The 20,885-nt window shown below is 36.3% G+C and overlaps 1 protein-coding gene across 1 annotated transcript; it reads right to left on the minus strand.

Annotated features, from left to right (window-relative positions):
- Nucleotides 1-7,909: 7,909 nt before the first annotated feature.
- Nucleotides 7,910-18,829, minus strand: LOC125683621 (Ig-like V-type domain-containing protein FAM187A). The gene is made up of 2 exons (XM_048925011.2): nucleotides 17,829-18,829; nucleotides 7,910-8,357 (listed from the first exon to the last, which is right to left on the minus strand). Exons 1-2 carry the CDS (start codon nucleotides 18,827-18,829, stop codon nucleotides 7,943-7,945), a joined length of 1,416 nt encoding a protein of 471 aa, XP_048780968.1. The 3' UTR covers nucleotides 7,910-7,942.
- Between the last annotated feature and the right edge of the window lie 2,056 nt (nucleotides 18,830-20,885).

Raw genomic sequence — 20,885 nt, forward strand, 5'->3', positions numbered from 1 at the left:
GTCGATTATTATACCACACAAAGCTTTGGCCCGTCCGCAAAGCAAGACTCTAAAGGTAACACGTATGTAAAAGTAGAAGAAAAGGAGAAAATCAGCAAATGAATAGAGATAATCTCTACATACGTACACTGAAAATTTTGTGATCCATATGGGCGCTGCCATTTTGTTTTGTTCATAAGTTGCTTCTATAGTTATTCGTGTTTTAATTTCGAATGCCAAAAATACAAGACTGACGTGCAATTTGTAATTTAAACACTCAGTTTGTTAAAAATGAATGGTATAATTATTATAGCTACAGTTTTTAGCAAATCATCAAAAAGAAAAACAGTAAAACGACTAAATGAATGAATGAGTTCATGAGTTTCTTTAAATGAAAATATACAATATATTTACGCTTAATCTATTTAACACTTTGAATTTGTTGATTGATTTTGTTTAGTTTTAAAAGGGAAGGCAACCCTAAGGTGTCTAGGAGGAGTAACCATCCCCTGTCGACCGGTCACATCCGTCGTGAGCTCTATATCCTGATCAGGTAAATGGAGTTATCCGTAGTCAAAATCAGTGTGCCACGAACGGCCTAACAATCGGTATGAAACATGTCAGACAGCATTTGACCCAATGATAGGTTGTATTGACGAACTGGATCGTTACAACGACCATAGAATTTGCGAAATGCTGACTTCAATCGAGACTGTTGAAACACCTGTACCACCAACTTGTTTGTCAATAGCTTGCCTCGATTTAAAACCTGACTATACGCAGAACAAGCTCTTGCGTATCGAATCAGTTGTGAGATATAAACACCATATGCAGGTGATAATGGAATATTGCTACATAAATATGGGAAGTTGACGATGGAGAAGCTGAAATCATCCCGTTTGTCATACAGTTGAGTTGTCAGTTTGCCGTTAATGTCTACTTTCAATAAATTATCTAAGTATGAAGCAGAAGTGGACGACTCTGTGGTGTCTTTTATTTCGAGCTCACAGGGATATATCGAATCGACATGTGAATGAAAGTTATCATTGTTAATAGACAAAACGTCGTCGATATATCTAAATGTCGAGTTGAAGGCCACAGCAAGATATTTCTTGTTCTCACGTATAAAGTTTTAAATAAATTCTGCTTCATATGAATATAGAAACTGGTCAGCTAGCAAAGGAGCACAATTCGTGCCCATGGGAATTCCAACAGATTGTTGGAAGACTTGGTCACCAAAGACCACGGAGATAGTGGCAGGGCATAATTGTTCTTAATTGTTCTAGAATTCAGTTGACGGTAGTCTAAACAAAGTCTTAAGTGAGCCGTCTTGCTTCTATGCAAAAACCATGTTTGATGAAAATGGAGAATGCCAAGGACGTATAACACCACTAGCTATCAACTCCTGTATGTGACTATCACTTCCTCAATCATTGCAGGAGGAATACTTCTGTATTTCTGCTTGAATGATGTTTCGTCATGCAAGTCTATTTGATGTTTGACCTTGTCCGTGGTACCTATATCAGTGGAACACTTGGAAAAGACGTCTGGAAATTCAATTATCAGATCTTTGCAGCCTTTCTGTTCCACTGATGTAACATCATTCGAAATATTGACTTTGTCCAGCATATGTTGTACGTCCGGGGAAATAGTTGCAGACTCTGGCAGCACCGTATCCAGCACGGTGACAGGTTACAACTCGCAAAGAAGAGCTTTCGGTGAAATTAACACAGTTCTGGTAGTTATGTTGCTAATTTCTACCGGTGCAATCGTAATTGTAAAGGTGTGAGGATGATGATATGTCTAATACTGGGTAGTGGACAGCTTCGTTGCTTGTAACATGGCAAGATCGTGATGGTATGGCAGCTTCCTATCTGTGTATCCATTGATCACTACACATCCGTTAGGTGGTGTAATGCTGTGAAATCATTTTATTTCGTGGGGGCCAATGTTCGTGGGTAAGCAAAATTTTGCTAGTTCGTGGAGAGGTAATTTCGTGGATAAGCAATACGATGTCACTAGGAGAGATAACACTGCTTGGTTTAAAAAAAAACTGTTCGAGGACACGTAAATTCGTGGGTAAGAGTGACCCACGAACATCCATCCTCCCACGAACAATGTTGATTTCACAGTAACACAATGTGTTTCTACTTACTTCAGTGTGTCCAGCATGTTCTCGTTCCTCTACAATTCTCTTTCTCTCATGTTAATACACCTAAATGCAAAGTACCAAGTATTTGAATCTTGAAGATACCTCGAGCCAAATTCCTCTCCTTTTATTTCCAAAAGGCGATTGATGATATTGGTTCTTATGAGAACTGGCACACGGGAATTGTAGTTGCTACTTGGAACGATAAGAAACAGGCAATCATGTAATGTACTAAGTTGCATTCCATATGTTTCTATACTGGTACAGATATATCCAAGGTAAGGCATCTGTTTGCCGTCAGTACATTCCACATGTAGAACTTCCTAAACGTGTTTGATATAAAAATCCTCACTTATAGTGGAGACAGTAGCACCAGTGTCTATCAAAGCTGTGCATCCAACCTTATTGATAGAAAGCTTTACTTCATTTGGAACACCAACTAACCAACTGCGTTGTGTTGTTGGGCCTCACTTTGGCACGACCAGGCGCTTGGCCCCAGGAAATGGTCCGTTGGAGTTTAAATCTGCTCTCTGATGATCCAATAGCGATGAGTCCTTTCTGGTGGCACTTGTAGCATATAACCTCATCCAGTTGAACTGCAGGTAAAGATGCTATCTCAGCTGTTGACACTAGCTCTGGATTAGGCATCATGTTATTAATATTATTGGCAAACTAACAACTCAGCTTTATGACAAACGGGATGATTTCAAATTCTCCATCATCAACTCCCCATATTTATGTAGCAATATTCCACTATCACCAGCATATGGTGTCTCTCAACTGATTCGATACGCAAGAGCTTGTTCTGCGTTTGGTCAGTTTTTAAAATCGAAGCAAGCTACTGACAAACAAGTTGATGGTGCAGGGTTTCAACAGTCTCGTTTAAAGTCAGCATTTCGCAAAATATATGGTCGTTATAACGATCTAGTTCGTCAATACAAACTATCATTGGGTCAAATGCTGTTTCATGCCGACTGTTAGACTGTTCTTAGCACACTGATTTTGACTACGGATAACTCCGTTTAGCTGATCAAAATATAGGGCTCACGGTGGGAGTGACCGGTCGACAGGTGATGCTTACTCCTCCTAGGCACATGATGCCACTCTGGTATATCCAGGGGTCCATGTTTGCCCAACTCTCTATTTTGTATTGCTTATAGGAGTTATGAGATTGATCAATGTTCGTAATCTTCACCTTTTATTAGACTGTTACTTCCCATATCCTCTTTTCTTTCCTTTCCCCTTCTGAAAAGGTTGTCTCAGCTGAGATCCATGATATGGATTCTGGAAATATGGTTGTCCCAACTGCAAGACGTGGGCAGATAGCTGATCAAGCTGTGTCTGCAACTGATTAAAACGATCATCACTAGTTGCAGTCGTAACAGTTGCGTGCTTTGGTTTCACTGCTGGCTGATGCTCGATCTCAACTTTCCTTATCATCACCCTAAGTCATTCAAAATCATGTGTGGTATGGAAGAGATGACCTGATATGTCTCTTAGATCCTGACGTAGTCCTTTGTAGAACATGGTTCTCAATATCTCATTGCCAGCAACTGGAGACACTTTTCCCTTCTTAAAAGTTTTATTCATCAGGTCTTCCAGCCTGACAATCCATGTAGCACAATTCTCGTTATCGTTTTGTCGTGCACTATAGAATTCTGCTAGGATATCTTCTTTTTCTAGTCTACCATTAATAGTGTCAAACTTATTTCTTCTATCCTCTCCACATATCCTAACTGCATCAATACATTGGCAGGCTCTCCCTTTAACGACCCTCTGATTGACATCATGATAGCTTCCTTAGAGTGTTCTTCCTTCGTTAGACATGTGGTTTCATACCACCACAGTTCATAAGATGCAACACCCTTCCCACCACCAGTAATTGATGTTGACATGCGTATAGGCTGCTAATAAGGTAAATGGTACTCTCATATATCCTTATGTGTATGAACTGAATGCTCTGTCTTAGCTGCATTGGATTCGGCTACTGGTACCTCTGCACCTACCAAGGATGACATCCATTGTATTAGATCCTCAGGTGTATCTGCCTTGGGTTTCACTTTCATAACTGACAGAGTTTTTATTAGTTGCTCAATTTCTTCTTTGGATGTAGAGTTTGCTGAGGCTTTTTGGTTTCTTATCTGGAGACATGGTTAGAATATGGTTTTGTAAACAACAAAGTAATAAAAAAAAACCCACACAAAATAATATGAACAAGGACTAAAGGATGGTACATGTAGTCATTGATTGGACTATCTTAAACACAGGGCAATACATTAGGTAAACGTCTTCGGAGGGTAGTTCTTATGAACCAAAGAAATATAGGAAAAAGGGTAATAAATCTAAAATAGACATTTAATTTTCAGTGTATAAACGTCTTACATAACTTGAATACCTAAAGTCAAAGTGAAAGTAAATGTGCACTTTCGGTTTAGCAATATAATCTGCAAGTTTCAAATACAATATGCAATAAATATCAAATAAACTTACAATTTAAGTCAGTAAAATACAAATATTTTTATTCGAAATATGTGATTGAATGCGAAAACCCTGCAAGATAGTGATTATCTCTCTCACTGTAATCAAATGTTTTACGTCTATAAAATTAAGACAAACAACTTCGATAAATTAACTCGATATGTCAGCTGCTTACCTGTTTTAATAATTTTATTCCAGAATTTACCTGTAAATCCGCGATATATGTAAGCTAGATTGAGATCAGTAAATAAACTCACTAATTACGTTGTAAAGGAAGAAATAAAGAAACAATGACAATGACTAAATGAAGCGGATAAGTAAATTTGAAGTTAGAAAATTTTAACAAACCCGCTTTCGTTTCGTTTCGTGAGATTTGATTTGAACCCGGTACCTTCCACATACTAAAACGAACACACAACCACTAGACTATCAGTGTTTCGTTTCATTACCAGCTCGTTAGAGTTATCGTGCTTTGATGACTCTTGTGCGTCATTGGTAAGAAAATGCACAAGTCTCGCGAGCAAGTACGAGATTACTGGGACATAAATGAAACGTTCATAGCACCCCCCCCCCTTTTTTTAAGAATTAAAATACATGGTGTATTTTTAAATAGAATAACCATTGGGCAAACTGCATTTTTCAAATATTCCAACACTATTTTATTAAAGATGTTACATGTTTTTTAAACTCCATCCCACCTATTTTAAAAATTCCAAACAACGATGTTCTCCGTTCTAAGTCCATCAATATTTTGTAATTCTCAAAATAGCTTAGATGCAGTTTGGAAACGCATTAGTTGTGTTAATTAGTGTTATAATCGTCTAAAAAAATGCAGTTTGGGATATATATATATATATATATATATATATATATATATATATATATATATAACTTGTTCTAAAATATGGAAATTGAAGGGAGGGTGTACGTGTACGATTACAAAGTCCATGCCATATGAACCTGTCCTAATTGTATAATAAAAAAAACTGTCTTCATAGTCTGACGGAATAACTATTAAAAATATATTAATCCCATTAATTACAAGAAAAGTTCTTGTGTTGGATGTGCATGTAGGTTTTTCTCTTCACAGTTCTTCTTGCGATTGATGCTTTATATCGGTCAGATTTGGCAAATTTAGTACCTTCTCTCCCTCAATAGTTTAATAAGTTCGTCTGTTTTCTTGTAAGAATAATCAATTCCTAAATTTGACTTTAGAATTTTAATCAGTGTTGTGGTTTGCAGTCGGTTATAAAATGTATTCGATACCATAATTTATATTACATATGCCTAAGTAATGTGTTTACATTATGTTGTCCCAGTAGCACGACTTTACGCGCCTTTAATTTGAAGAGTTCCACTAATGGAAATTAGGAGTGCGTTCGAGGTCGCCGTTCCCGCTGTTCTCGTGCTTCGTTCTTAGAGTAGCGAACGACAAGAACATGCGCGCACGAACGTGTTCTTTGTTTTTCGACCACACTACCTACAGACTTGCACCTCGAACCCGTTCTCGGGTTGCGTACTCGGCGTTCGGGATCGACAGGAATTTGTACTAGTACGAAGAACGGCGATCTCGAACGCACTCTAAGAATGCGTTTGAGGTCGCCGTTCCCGTTGTTCTCATGCTCTGTTCTTAGAGTCGCGAACGACGAGAACATGTGCGCACGAACGTGTTCTTTGTTCTTCGACCACACTACCTACAGAGGTGGTGCGAGTTCTTGTACCTCGAACCCGTTCTAGGTGCGAAGAACGGCGAGCTCGAACGCACTCGATAAGTATTGAAAGTTGCGGTATTCGCAATGATCGAAATATCGCTCTCGATCGGAAATTGAAAATGACTGAAAGAAACCGAACCCGATGAATTTAACGGAAAAAAATCCGAAAAACATATCGATATGGTGAAAATGAGAAAAGGAAATATATATATATATAATGGGTAAATCTGGAATAAAATTAAATGATGGTACTATGAAATAATTTAAGTTTTAAAATAACAAACCAATGACACAACCAAGACTGATTTTCTGGCAACACTGTTATACGGTATGCATTATTTTTCGTCTCTGTCACGTATTAGTAAAAATCACATTATCAGTGATTACTACGTGACTTTCACTAATACGCGACAGAGACGAAAAATAACAGTTTTTGGATGATCTGTAATGCATATTTACAAAACATAAGTAGAAAAATAAGTCTATTCTAGATAAGAAAAAAAGTAAGTTGATAAGGTTGGGGGTGGGGGGGGAGGGTGGGGGGGGGGGGGGTAGAATGATCATAATCCATGCCCCAAGCATAAATCCAGAGAAACTTTCAAAATGTAAAATTTTGTAAACATACGGTGCGTTTTAAATATACATTTCATGGGAAAACAAAAGTATAAAATATGAATATGCAAAATTTGTTTCTATCTTTTGACAAGCGATTTAAAGTGTTGAGTTTTTATTTATTTATTTTTATTTTTTTTTTGGCTGTTTCAGAACTCGGTTCAGAGCCTAATACATACTTTTTATACATGTATAAATTTTATTTTTAGAGGTATGCCATTTGGTAAGTTATCATCAAATCAAGGATTTCCGCAATCTCAGGTCTATACTACCCTCATGTATTTTTAAGTGTTATGGTGCGCATTACAATATTATCGCTATTATTTTCCCCCCGTTTCAGATCGCTTTTTATTTTTCTCTTTTACAATGGTTTATAATGGACATAAATAGGAAAAAAGTAGACTTCTGCAAGTTATTCGTCATAAATATTTTGAATCTTTGCAAAATTAACTTATTCCTAGGAGCCAATTGTGATTCATATGATTAATGTCTTTGTCTAAGCATCCCGTAAATTTCCTTCAAGCAAACAGACGCCAAACAGGCACCCTATCCACCATAACTAAGTCAATATGATATCGTCCTTCAAGGTTGCAGTCAATTTGTAGTAACATTTTTTTCTCGAAGACAAATATCAATACCAGCGCATAACAAGACTGCTGACATTTTGTGAAAGGAAGTGAGAAAAGTGTAATGAAAATTTCACAGGAGTTGTAGGGTAATTTGATAGTTTCTAGAAATTATTGTCTGAAAATCGAAGTCATCCAAATGTAAGTGGTATTCTATCAAATGCATGCGCAAGTGGTATTCAATCAATTTCATTCTGAACAATGAGTGCCTTATAGCTGTACATGTCGTCACTAAAACAAGAGCTCCATGGGCATCTGTGTGCAAAATGACTGTATTTTTACAGATAGATGTTTCTTGAAATATTTGCTTGTCTAATTGATGGTAACACTTGTTATTACTTATTTGTTTATATTGCCTTAGTTTTTTAAAAGTATGACAATAAATGTTACTTAGCACTTTTCTGTTTCTTTTTGCACAAAGTGCATATAAGTATAAAAAAGATAGAAATAATTGTCAGAAAGAGTCCGCCAAGAGTGATGTACTCTTTCAGCTTTTTGTCGTTATTGGCCTCCGTGACGATTACTTTGATAGTTGCCAAGTGAACAGTAGAGCTCCAGCAATTGTAAGGCGCAGTGTCGGTCATGCGCAGGCGCCGGATGTGGAGTCTGTTAATGGTATCGATAAACACACGTCCTCTAGTCTGTCGTTTAATAGTCCGAGGATTTATAACGACAGTACCATTCTGCCATCGGATCAAAGCCTTGGATTTCTTGCTGTTCGGACATTTCATGATAAGATGTTTGTTGATAGGTTCAAAGAGTACCCGACGAACAACCATAGGTGGAAGTTTGGGCTTGTCTCTGAAATAAAAAGAAAGCTCATTACTATCCTAATGGAAAAACTCTCATCTCCACAGAAAAATACTCGTTATCAAGTTTTGCACCAAACTATAATTCTTAATTTTTAAAAAATCAAATTTCCTCAAAATATAGAGGAATACAATAGTTGTTTTTTTTTAGCTCACCTGAACCGAAGGTTCAAGTGAGCTATTCTGATCACATTTTGTCCGGCGTCCGTCTGTCTGTCCGTAAACTTTTCACATTTTCGACTTCTTCTCCAGAACCACTGGGCCAATTTCAACCTAACTTGGCCAAAAGCATCCTTGGGTGAAGGGCTTTCAAGTTTGTTCAAATGAAGGGCCATGTCCCTTTCAAAGGGGAGATAATCACAAAAATGCAAAAATAGGGTGGGGTCATTTAAAAATCTTCTTCTCAAGAACCACTGGGCCAGAAGAGCTGAAATTTACCTGAAAGCTTCCTGACATATTGCAGATTCAAGTTTGTTCAAATCATGGCCCCCGGTGGTAGGATGGGGCCACAAGGGGGGATAAAAGTTTTACATACAAATATATAGGGAAAAACTTTAAAAATCTTCTTCTCAAGAACCACTAAGCCAGAAAAGCTGAGATTTACATGAAAGCTTCCTGACATAATGCAGATTCAAGTTTGTTCAAATCATGGGCCCCTGGGGTTGGATGGGGCCACAATAGGGGATCAAAGTTTTACATACAAATATATAGGAAAAATCTTTAAAAATCTTCTTCTCAAGAACCACTAAGCCAGAAAAGCTGATTTTTACATGAAAACTTTCTGACATAGTGCAGATTCAAGTTTGTTCAAATCATGGCCCCCGGGGATAAGATGGGGCCCCAAGGGGTGGATCAAAGTTTTACACACAAATATATAGGGAAAAACTTTAAAAATCTTCTTCTCAAGAACCACTAAGCCAGAAAAGCTGAGATTTACATGAAAGCTTCCTGACATAATGCAGATTCAAGTTTGTTCAAATCATGGGCTCCGGGGTTGGATGGGGCCACAATAGGGGATCAAAGTTTTACATACAAATATATAGGAAAAATCTTCTTCTCAAGAACCACTGAGCCAGAAAAGCTGATTTTTACATGAAAACTTTCTGACATAGTGCAGATTCAAGTTTCTTCAAATCATGGGCTCTGGGGGTAGGATGGGGCCACAAGGGGGATCAAAGTTTTACATACAAATATATAGTTAAAATCTTTTTCTCAATAACCACTGAGTCAGAAAAGCTGATATTTACAAGAAAACTTTCTGACATAGTGCAGATTCAAGTTTGTTCAAATCATGGTCCCCGGGGGGTAGGATGGGGCCACAAGTGGGGGGAGGGGGTCAAAGATTTACATACAAATACAGAAAAAAGCTTTAAAAGAACCATTGGGCCAAAGAAGTTGACATTTACATGAAAGCTTTCTGACATAGTGTAGATTCAAGTTTGCAAAGGGTAGTTTGGGCCATAATAGGGACCAAGGTTTTACATGCAAATATATATGGAAAGTCTTCAGATATGGGCCAAGGTGACTCAGGTGAGCGATGTGGCCCATGGGCCTCTTGTTTTTGGTGGTTATAATTAATTTCAAAGGAAATTGACTTCCAGCATGATAGCCATATTTGCATACAGATAGACATATATGGTAAAAGAAGTATACCCATTAAATTCTGTAGGCAGACGGTATGGAAAAAAATCGCCTTCGATGATTACAAGTTTGTTCACGTTTTCAGACTCATGGGCGGATTGCAGCTTAGTGGTGGCTTCAGTAAGGCGCGAAGCGGCAAAATAGATAAGTGAGGGATAATTTTTTAAAAAGGAAAGAAAAATGGATCCGAAATGGTGTATTTTTAGAACAATTCTTACGATTTATGTGTGATTTCATTTGAAAATGTGTTTTGAAATGTCAAGTATTTTCATATCCATAAAACATGACCAACGTGAATATTTTACAGAATTTCATTAATGAATGGTGTCCCTGTGCGATATCTTAGAATATTTAAAAACAAAGGGAAATTGTTACTCTTAAGGTAAAATAAATCCATCAGAAAGGGGGGGGGGGGTGTAAACTTGCTGAACCCCTTCCTCTAGATCCGCGCATAGTACATGTATAAGAAATTCAAGAAAGTGTCATATTGACAGGATGGGTTGTCCTACAGTAATTTTTGCATTTATACCCATCCAGTAAATTAAAGAATTACATTTATACCCATCCAGTAAATTAAAGAATTACAATATGAGAAAGGTATGATAATTGTATGTTTACGAATATGCTCTTTAAAAAACAGTTATAGATCTACTTCGTGATTGAATTAATATCCTCGACTCTTTGCCTTCTTTTTAACTGAAAAAAATTAACAAATGAATCGATTCTTCCTCTCTTCTTAATATTGGAATTAATCAAATAGTGCAGCATCTGCAATAATTCAACGTAGCTTGCAGTATCACTTGACAAAAGATTTCTTCAAATAATCTTCGCTTAAAAAGGATTATATATGATAAGGGTTCTATTTGTTCTGAATCGAAATCGACATCCGTACAATTGTTTCAAAATTTAGTGCATTTTATGAAAGAATCTCGATGCAACTGAATTGTTATTCTACGTAAAACTGAAATTATGACATCATAAACATAACGTTTTGTTGCAAATCCTTCGATTGATTGATTGAATATTGTTTAACATCCTTCTCGAGAATCCTTGACTCAAATGGAGACGTCACCATTGCCGGTGAAGGGCTGCAAACTACATGTATGTCTAGGCGCCTATGCTCGGCGCTTACGGCCTTTGAGCAGGGAGGGATCTTTTTCGTGCCACACCTCGGTTTTTGCGGTCTCATCAAATTTGATGAAATATTCAGAATGAAGTTGATCTGCATAGCTCTTTGGGATTCATAGATAGGGTATCGTTTTTAAAAAGTGTATGATAAAAGGCAGTTATATTAGTTCGATGGCACAAAGTCAAATGTCGCCGTCGTTAAGGATTGAGGTAAGTTTGATTAAGTCTCACGTATTATTGATTATATTTTTGTCTAGACCACAAAATCTGAAAAGATGTTGAAAAAATATTATAAGGATATCCATTTCCTATTGTCAGAAACCTGTGAATTTCAGAGAACAGGACTAGGAAGTAATGTTAATTAGTTTTCATTGCTTTTCAGGGAAGGTAACTCCTACATGCCCATAACGCCATTCAATGACAAAAACGCCTACATGATTTGGACAGTATCCTATACTATGATTATACTACAGATGTAAATGAGAGGAACTGCCGACTTTCTGTGGCGGGAAAATATGTTCCTATTTTAGCAGCGTCCCCACTGGAATGTGTAGAAAGTGAAGACTTCCAGTAAAATAAATTTGCAGAGCGATTAATTGTTGACGTGTTTCAAAAACAATTCAATAATGGCTTGTGTAACAATTTTACTTGACCGAGGAATTGCCAGATTGGAGGAAATACCACTGATTCGAAAGTTCATCGATTGTAATAAAAGGCCTTTTGATAGTTCTATTTTATGATATGGCACATGCATCCATAAATAGCTGTTTATGGGTGCTGTTCATCGTTAAAGACTGTAATGTTATATATCGCTTATTTTTACAACAACAAAAAATACATAAAATGTTTTGAATATGATGAACGACATGAATGAAAGAAATGTGAAAAGTCTTGGCGTACCATCAATTAACATGATGAAATGGTTAACATGGTTGAAGAAACTAGGTATGATGCAAGTTTTAAAACCGTCTGATTACCCTTCCCCCTTCTCCTTACATTCGTCGGGAGTCATGTATCAATGATTTTAAGAATGTTACATGACTTAAATGAATAACCTAAAATTCGTATTGTCATTTAATTAATTTAAGAAATTATCATTAATTTCTTAAAATATTTGCTGCTTTGTTTGGAGTCTGAGAGTAATAAAACAGGAGGGGGTATATAGCATAACAACTAGCTTTTTCTTTTTATTTCTCCGGGTGTCGTAAATAATAATAAAAAAAGATAAATGATTTTAAAAGCTGTCACAATGGCATTGTACTGTTTCAACAACTTACACTCAAAGTCAATAAAAGCGTGCAATCGATGTCGCCTGCACTTTATTAGAAAATAAAATATATCAAATCATATATTTTGTGTGCTATACATTCATGGACCCATAGCCTTCCTAGGCATGGTATACTTTTTATTTCCCCTTTACTTATAAACTTGGTAGGAAGCGTAGATACCCTAATTTTGTAACATACGTACCTGTCGTCGACTCAATTTTTAAAATTGAACAAGCAAATATAAAAATCTGAGAGCGTGTTTTTTAATTTTCTTTGCGTTAATATATAAATACTGCATGTATTTGAGGGTAACATTGAAAATTTTCACCCCGAGAAAACCATTGTCAACCGAGGCGTAGCCGAGGTTGACAATGGTTTCTCGAGGGGTGAAAATTTCAATGTTACCCTCAAATACATGCAATATTTGTTTTATTATACTGAATGTTATGTAAACTGGAAAGCAGAAAAACTTACGTCTGTTGACATTTGATCAATCACTGTCGTGCGATATTTCGTATTTCGATGCGGGTACTCGCGTTTATTACAAACGCTCAAACGACGTCGTCTAGCAATCTACGGCGAACCGTACGCGCATAAATTTGACGCATGTGATAATTTTTTATAATATCACCCGTTGTCAAGTACTGTTACCCGTTGCTAGATACTATCACCCTGGGTCGCGTGTTTTCTGTTTTCAGAGGGTAACAATATGTTTTTTCAAATGCTTCTCGACCAATCAGGTTCGAGTATTTTACATGAAAGTATAATAATATGTTTTTTCAAATGCTTCTCGACCAATCAGGTTCGAGTATTTTACATGAAAGTATAATAATATCATTTGTATTTCCTAAATTTTCATTCAATAAAAGTTTAACACCTTTTGCGTATGATTTTAAGCAGTGGTGTATATATTACTCCATGTCGCCAGATTATATTGTGTGATCATAGGGTCAATTAAACACCCAATGTATGGACAAAGATTTCGTATTATTTTATGTTTTTGATCTATTTTGGCGCTAAAATATTCAAAAACTTTGGGAAAATATTCATCAAGCGATATTTACATGTGGCATTGAGAAGAAGTTATCATTATTCTCAAAATTTTGCATTTCGATTTTAGAAATGTAACATATGATACAATAAACTTTTTATGAACACGTATTTGCAGAGCAAATGTTACCCCTTTTATGAAAATCTCGTAGTGTACAGAGAATGAAAATATAAACATTTCTTTTGCAGAAGTCATTGGTTGGTCTGAAATTTGACAAACGTGTCAAGATGTAACATTCATGATGTAACATTCGTTACCGAGAAATTAATCAAAGGGAATGATATAACAATTTCCCGCGTATTTTTGCTCTCTGTCTGCATGATGTGGTATACGACATGAACTTCTACTATGAACATTTGAGTTTGAAAGTCAATACATGTTAAACTTTGAGAATTAACGGGTTCTTAAACACAGTTTTTAAAATTCAAAATCAAAATTGAATACAAAAAGACGTCTAGTTTATGTTCCAAAATAGAATCCGTTGTTTAGGAAATCGTTACGTATATGCGTAGTCTTACGTAATTCTCCTAAATATTCTCGTCACTGATGTTGATGTAAGCAAACTGAATTTCATCTGGTATTGAGAAAGGATATGATATCGATTTTTCCTATTTTACGAAAAATATTTTAGTAAGTACGACATTGGGGGGGGGGGGGGGGGGGGGGGGGGGACTTTAAATAACGTTATCATCGACATTTTAGCCCAAAGACATTTTCGAAAAGGAGCCTGAGCAGCCCTAACTGCAGAACTGTAGCTCTCTGAAAAAATATTTTGACGGAACAGAGAGTTACAATTCCACCCCTAATAAAAACCTTCGATTTACGGCGCACAAAAAGCTGCGCACGGTTGAGACCTGATATCGTTGTATTCTTGTGTTGCTGTCTCATAAATTTAATATCAAAAAATTCTTAACATATTTTCCTACGATAGTTGTGTCCAAACATACCTTCAAATATTCATTAAAGCCCCATACGACCCGAAAACTCCCAGCTTCAAATGAATTCGTGTGTTGACGTAACCATGTTAGGTAACCGGGTCAATTCGAACCCCGGTTCATTTCCATACTTGCACAATAACGTCTAGATGTGATCTAATATCCCCACAAATATTTTAGCTAAATATTTTAAATAATATATATCATTCCAGTTCCTTTAAATAATAATTATTCAAATAGCTAAACTCACGGCAATGCGGTTTTCATTACTCTGGTCCGGTCTCCATCCCTTTCACACGAGTGTTAAGGACTTTTGTAGCATTATCATTAATCAAGAGCTTATTTTACCTTTAGAAAAATTTTATTTTTTAATTTCTAATAATTTAATTCTTGTTGTATTCTTATCTTTGATTTGATTTTGTATAACCTGGTTTGGTATGGGGACACACCCCCTTGACAACCAGATGTCGGAACTATTTTTTTTCTCTCTCTCTAAATATTTGCATCGCAGCACTGTTTTCAGCCTTCTAGGGAATAGAAAGTCAACGTGCACAATAAGATACTTCGGTTTGATGCACATGTTGTTTTCTCGTTGTCAATATTAGCATCTAGGCCTATACTTGTACGCAAATCACTTTTGTAAAGCATCTTTCTCTGTATGTATGGTTGAATAATACTATTAATAGATTAAAACAAAGATATTATATTCGAATTAATGATTTGCCAAGTAAGCATTATCCTGTTCATTTTGAAATACATTTCTCACTGGAGAAAAGGAGGGCGGGGGTGCGTTGGTTCATTCCTTGATCCGTCTTTCAACAAAGCAAACAAAAATTCATACGTCACATTTTATCACATGACGTCAGACACATTGACATGTGGATCGCTATTTGTTACTTGCTTACATATTTTCTTGTGTCGGATTTACTATTAGCGACAACATTGCATACAAGGGTAAGTTTTCGTTTAGTAGAAGTTTTCACAGAGTTGAAAGCCGTAAATCATTGCATTTTCTGATATTCGAAGATTTATTTTGGGTAGGCCTACACAATGCAATTTCCCGTATTTTCTCAATCTGTCGGAGATGAGCGACTTCAAAGTCGATCTCTATCTCTAAAGGGCAGCGAAATACGCATTACATGGATAGTCTACACATATTTTCCATCATGATTAACTTCACTTTCGATACAATATTTTGATAAATGGCTAGGCTCCGTAGAACTAAGATTAAAGATGGCGACCTTTGGTTTCGCAGCTAGACGCTTCGAGTCGCTGTTGCTAAGTAAATCATTGCGCGGCTTGGTTGACTTGTATTTTTCCGAGTTTATGTACATTTTGATAAACGAAGGTTAGCATCTTTGTCTCTTGCATTAAATTATAAGGAATGACTTTAATTCTGGGGCAAGTTATACGAGTATAACCTGGTTTGGGTCAGTTTACGCTTTTTTATATTCCGCTTTGCGGATTATAAAGCGTAAACTGACCCAAACCAGGTTATACTCGTATAACTTGCCCCAGAATTAAAGTCATTCCTTAATAAATTATTCGTGTTGATAATAAATGAAGAGCGAACATATAACTTATAACGAATTTTATGAATATATACCAACAACAGGGTTCGAATTGACCGGCTACCTAACATGGCTAAGTCAACAAACGAAATTATTTGAAGCTGGGAGTTTTCGGGTCGTATGGGGCTTTAATGAATATTTGAAGGTATGTTTGGACACAACTATAGTAGGAAAATATGTTTAGAATTTTTTTATATTAAATTTATGAAACAGCAACACAAGAATACAACGATATCGGGTCTCAACCGTGCGCAGCTTTTTGTGCGCCGTAAATCGAAGGTTTTTATTAGGGGTGGAACTGTAGCTCTCTGTTCCGTCAAAATATTTTTTCAGAGAGCTACAGTTCTGCAGCTAGGGCAGCCCCAACATCCTTGCTTAATTTTTTTTTAATCTATATGATAGACTCACTTATTGGGGACTGCAGCCCCCAAGCCCCATTCAAATTAATACGTAATACGCAAGATCGCGACTACTTTTTCCGTCTTGGTTTTAAATTTTACTTTCCCCTTTTAAAGTCTCGCGAGACCCAGAGTATGCGAGAATTTGGGCATGTTGGTAAATAATACCAGTTGTGCAACTTTTGTCGTGATCGATTCACCCGATTTAAACAATGGTGTACTATCATATTGCATTGCATTAGACCAGTAATGATTCAAGAAAGAAACATAATACGCAGAAATATCCACAAATGATAGATTTTAATGGAAATGTGGTGGATTTTTCCCCACTGCTGTCAGCCAGGAAATTCCCAAAGCTGAGAAGAGCTTGCGTCAAAATATATAGCTTCGCGAGCTCAATTCAGAAGTTCATTTTTCCTGTATCCAGACGTTTTTGCACACCTTTCATTTAAAAATGCTTTTAATTGTGGAAAGCACATGGAGGTTAAATCGTCTTCCGATACCATGTTTTGAATAAACAAAAAATGCCCAAGATCGACATGCTTTTCCGGACTTCTTTACAAGAGAGTTCCGCTAACTCGGTATTTACGATCTTGCGTATTAATACGCTCAAACGCCGCTGGGCTTTCTAATCAATCTTATTACCCGAAATATTGGCGAGTTTCACGTCTCAGCATCCGAGGCAAAAGGCAAGTGGCGGCGTATTTACAATCCACTTAGCAACGGCAATTAAGGGGAATAACTGCTCATGCACAGTCGCGTGCTATTGGGGACCAATATACTAGAAACTTCCCAATGCAACTTCAGATATTGTCTTTTTGCAGTAAATACTTACCAGAAACGATAAGATGTTCCCACTGAAAGTTTGAAATATGTTGATAATTACTAATTAGTGACGTACACAGTGGTTGTAAGCATCCATTTTGTACAAATTTGATACACTGGGTGTGTTTTTACCCGAGTAAGCCGGAAAGACGCGAGAAGTTGCGATTGCTAATCGTTCATATTCTGTGCAATAAAATCAGAGTTGAATTCTTCACCAGTGACTTTTGAAATTTTCTAAATCTATTGGATTTACTGTGCACAGAACACGAGAAAACCCAAATGCCACATTTGATGTTTTCTATATATATATACTATGATTTTACCTAATTCAAATCGTTTTACATTCTAATTCAGTACAATTATTTCAAATACCTACACTTAGGTCAATTTAGGGAGAGGGGGCAAGAGTCCCCTATTAAATCTACGTTTGAGACTTGCTTATGACTTTGAGAATATTTTCGATTCATGAAATGAGACATTGCTCTTTGGAAATTCGTGATGATGACTGCTAAATGATTGTTGCGCTAGAAATCAGAAAAAGTATCCATCGAGTATCTTATGAATACTGGACAGCATTACTTTCTATCCGGGTACTTTCAAATAAATTGACATTTTCCAGGGTGAGCATGTTTCAATAGATAATTACTTTAGAGAGTAAAATCCAGCCTCTACTGTCTCCACGACTTTTCCGGATTTGTCTGTAATGAGAACAAACCCTGGTGTTGTAGGACAATCTTTATAACATTCCGCCAAACACACTTCGCTCCGCCTCATTTTGATACGATTAATTGATGCCAGTTCTTTAGACAATACGGTTGAACGACATGGGACGCCATCAGGGTAAAGGTTAATGGTTGGTAGGTCAAATGGTAGAACCGGAAGTTCTTTATCTATTTTGTTGACCATGCATAAGCCCACCCTTCGTTTGACACTTTTTTGGTTACAGTCCTGACAATCTGTCCAATCAGACCAAGCTGTGAAGGTCATAATGTTGAATTCCCTTAGCAAATAATCTCCTAAAAACTTGTCTTTTTGCTGCTCAATATCCTCATATTTTGTCGTCTTGAGTCTTTCCCTGAATAACACATCCAATTGATATATTTCCTCATATTCCCTGTAGTAAGTATTTATACAAAAGTATTGACCTGCATCAAGTACATCTACTGGGTCAAAGATAAGATCGCGTGTACCACTGTCTATTTTCACGCGCCCTCTGTTATGATTAACAAATACAAATTCAGAGTCTTGGCGTCGAAGCTGTTGCCAGTCAATTATCTCTAACTTGGCGAAGTCTTGATCAGGTCGCGGACAAAGGTTGCAGCTAAGTCTGACTGTTTGTCCCTCTAACGCTAGCAATCCACGAATGATATTCTTACCAGCTTTTCTCTCTTCCTCGCGCTTCTTTAAACATTTCTCATACTCTTTGAATTCCTCATCAACAGCTTGCTTGTGTGATTTCCGGTTAAAGTTAAGAAATGATTTTCTCTTCACTCTAGAATGTCCTGGAACATTGTTCACTCCATTTATTTTTCTCAGAAGCTCTTCCAAACCTGATTCTGAAAAATCGCTCTGTACAAGGGAATGTGTGTTTGTAAATAAACACAGAATTATCAAGAAATGTGTGTACTCGTAGTCATAGAGCTTCATCACTGCCCATCATCTGCTCATAAAAATGACGTCATATCATTTGTTACGTCATCAAGCTTGAGCTCGTTCGGTTTGGTAATATTCACTCGAATACAATATAAGTACGTATTTAGAAACACATCACATCATTTATTACAGTTTTCAGTGATGTACATACACTGTGTACACATATTTCTACGTGCCCCCCCCCCCCCTCTCCCCCCCCCCCTCTCCCCCAATAATGTCACAAAACATTCCCCATATGAATTTTTGACTCGAAAAAATAATCAACATTACTTTAAAAAGTCTAATTCGCATGACCTCTACACCATTTTACTTGTACTATACAACTTTAAAATTTATATCAGTAAAACGAATTTATAGTTTGCTATTTTTTTTTTCAAAAATTAGTTATCAATAATGACAAATCCGTGATATATTATATGCCCAATCAACGTTGGTATGACACGTTACACTGGGGTTAACTAATTCAACTATTCAAGTGGTGAAAAGGCTTCTCTTTTAGCAATCAATATAACGGTATCTATATCATTTATTCCAATTTACAATTTTCAGCAGACTTTCAAAACACTTTTATGTCGGATTTACTATCTTTGAGGATTCTAGGATTTTTATAACACAATTATACACAATTTAACACGACTACAACATGTTGCGTTCACACAACAACGTCATTTTCCATTATGCTACATGGTATAGCATATTATTGAACAATATGTTTCTCGTGACATGTCAAATTTTACAATTTCATCTATATTAATTTTATGTACATTATACTTTTTTTGGAACAATACAATATTGATGCGATTCATCAAATGTTTTATAGTTCGGACTTTTTCTTGAGAAAAGATTTCCATTTGCCGAGATAATGTGATACCAGTACATATTTCAAATCAGTTTCTCTTTGATGTTAAAATCCTTGAACAACTTTTTAGTATACTATGGTTTGCCCTATATTTTCTCTTCTGAAACTAATAGTTGAGTCGATCTGAATTTTCTGTCCTTTATGATTTATACATATTTTCATAAAATATCTCCATCGAAATTAAAATGATTCTGGAATACCTTCAAATAAAGTATTGACGAAGCATATGCACCTTTGTGTTATTTGTTTAAAACAATTTTCATCAACACTATTTTTAGGTATTTTATACCTTTATCATGCCAGTTTCTTTTAGATATACAGGTAAATTCTTTTTATTGAAAGTAAAGATCTTATAATTTTATTTTATGTATGAATATTAATTTATCTACCATTTAATACTGACAATATTTATCGAATTTCATTTATTTTAAACAAAATAAGTAATTAGTAATTACCGATCTTGTCAGTCTTTTTTTCGGCCAGTGTTTAAAAACCTAGAAGAAATAAATTTATTGATATGAATTCAAAGGCGACCATCATACCTGCGATATTGATATACAGGTAACTAAAATAAGATATTTCATATATATTATTTCGTATGTCAAAACCTCTCTCTCTCTTTCTATCCAATAAAACTTCATATCTCTATTTCTAGAGCGAATACACATTTTATATGATTAAGATCATTAACATTTAAAAAGTTGACGGTCGTCCACAATATTCAAGTCGTGTGATAGATTGCTAAAACTTTGTATGAGAGAGCAAACAGAGTAAAAATATACCCCATCTCTCTCTTTCTCTCTTCGTTCCTCTTCTTTCTCCCTTCTTTTTTTTCATCCTTGGATCTTTCTTTCCCTCTACCTCCCCCCTTTTTACCCTGTCCGCTTCCCCATATCAAATGACCAACAGTTTGCGACAATATCCGCACTGTGAATAATCAATCTGATCTGATTAAAACCAGATCTTCAATCCGCTTCTCTATTGGTCATGTCGCTATGACGCGCCATGGCCAATAGAGGAGCGGATTGAAGATCTGGTTTTAATCAGATTGTGTGCATAATATAATGTGAGAAGATTGCTTTCAAAACCGGTCAGATTTCATAGATTCGTCCCGTTGAGCAAATCCGTCATTTCATTTTCTCCTTTTATTTTTGTTGCTGATAATAATGGTTACAACGAACACTTCATGTG

This window comes from Ostrea edulis, chromosome 4 (genome assembly GCF_947568905.1).
Source record: "Ostrea edulis chromosome 4, xbOstEdul1.1, whole genome shotgun sequence".
NCBI lineage: Eukaryota > Metazoa > Mollusca > Bivalvia > Ostreida > Ostreidae > Ostrea > Ostrea edulis.

Coding starts and splice junctions, on each gene's coding strand:
- LOC125683621 (XM_048925011.2), bottom strand. CDS start 18,829: ATGAAGCTCTATGACTACGAGTACACACATTTCTTGATAATTCTGTGT. Junction 8,358..17,828: donor GCTGGATTTTACTCTCTAAA/GTAATTATCTAT, acceptor TTTTTATTTCAG/AGACAAGCCCAAACTTCCAC.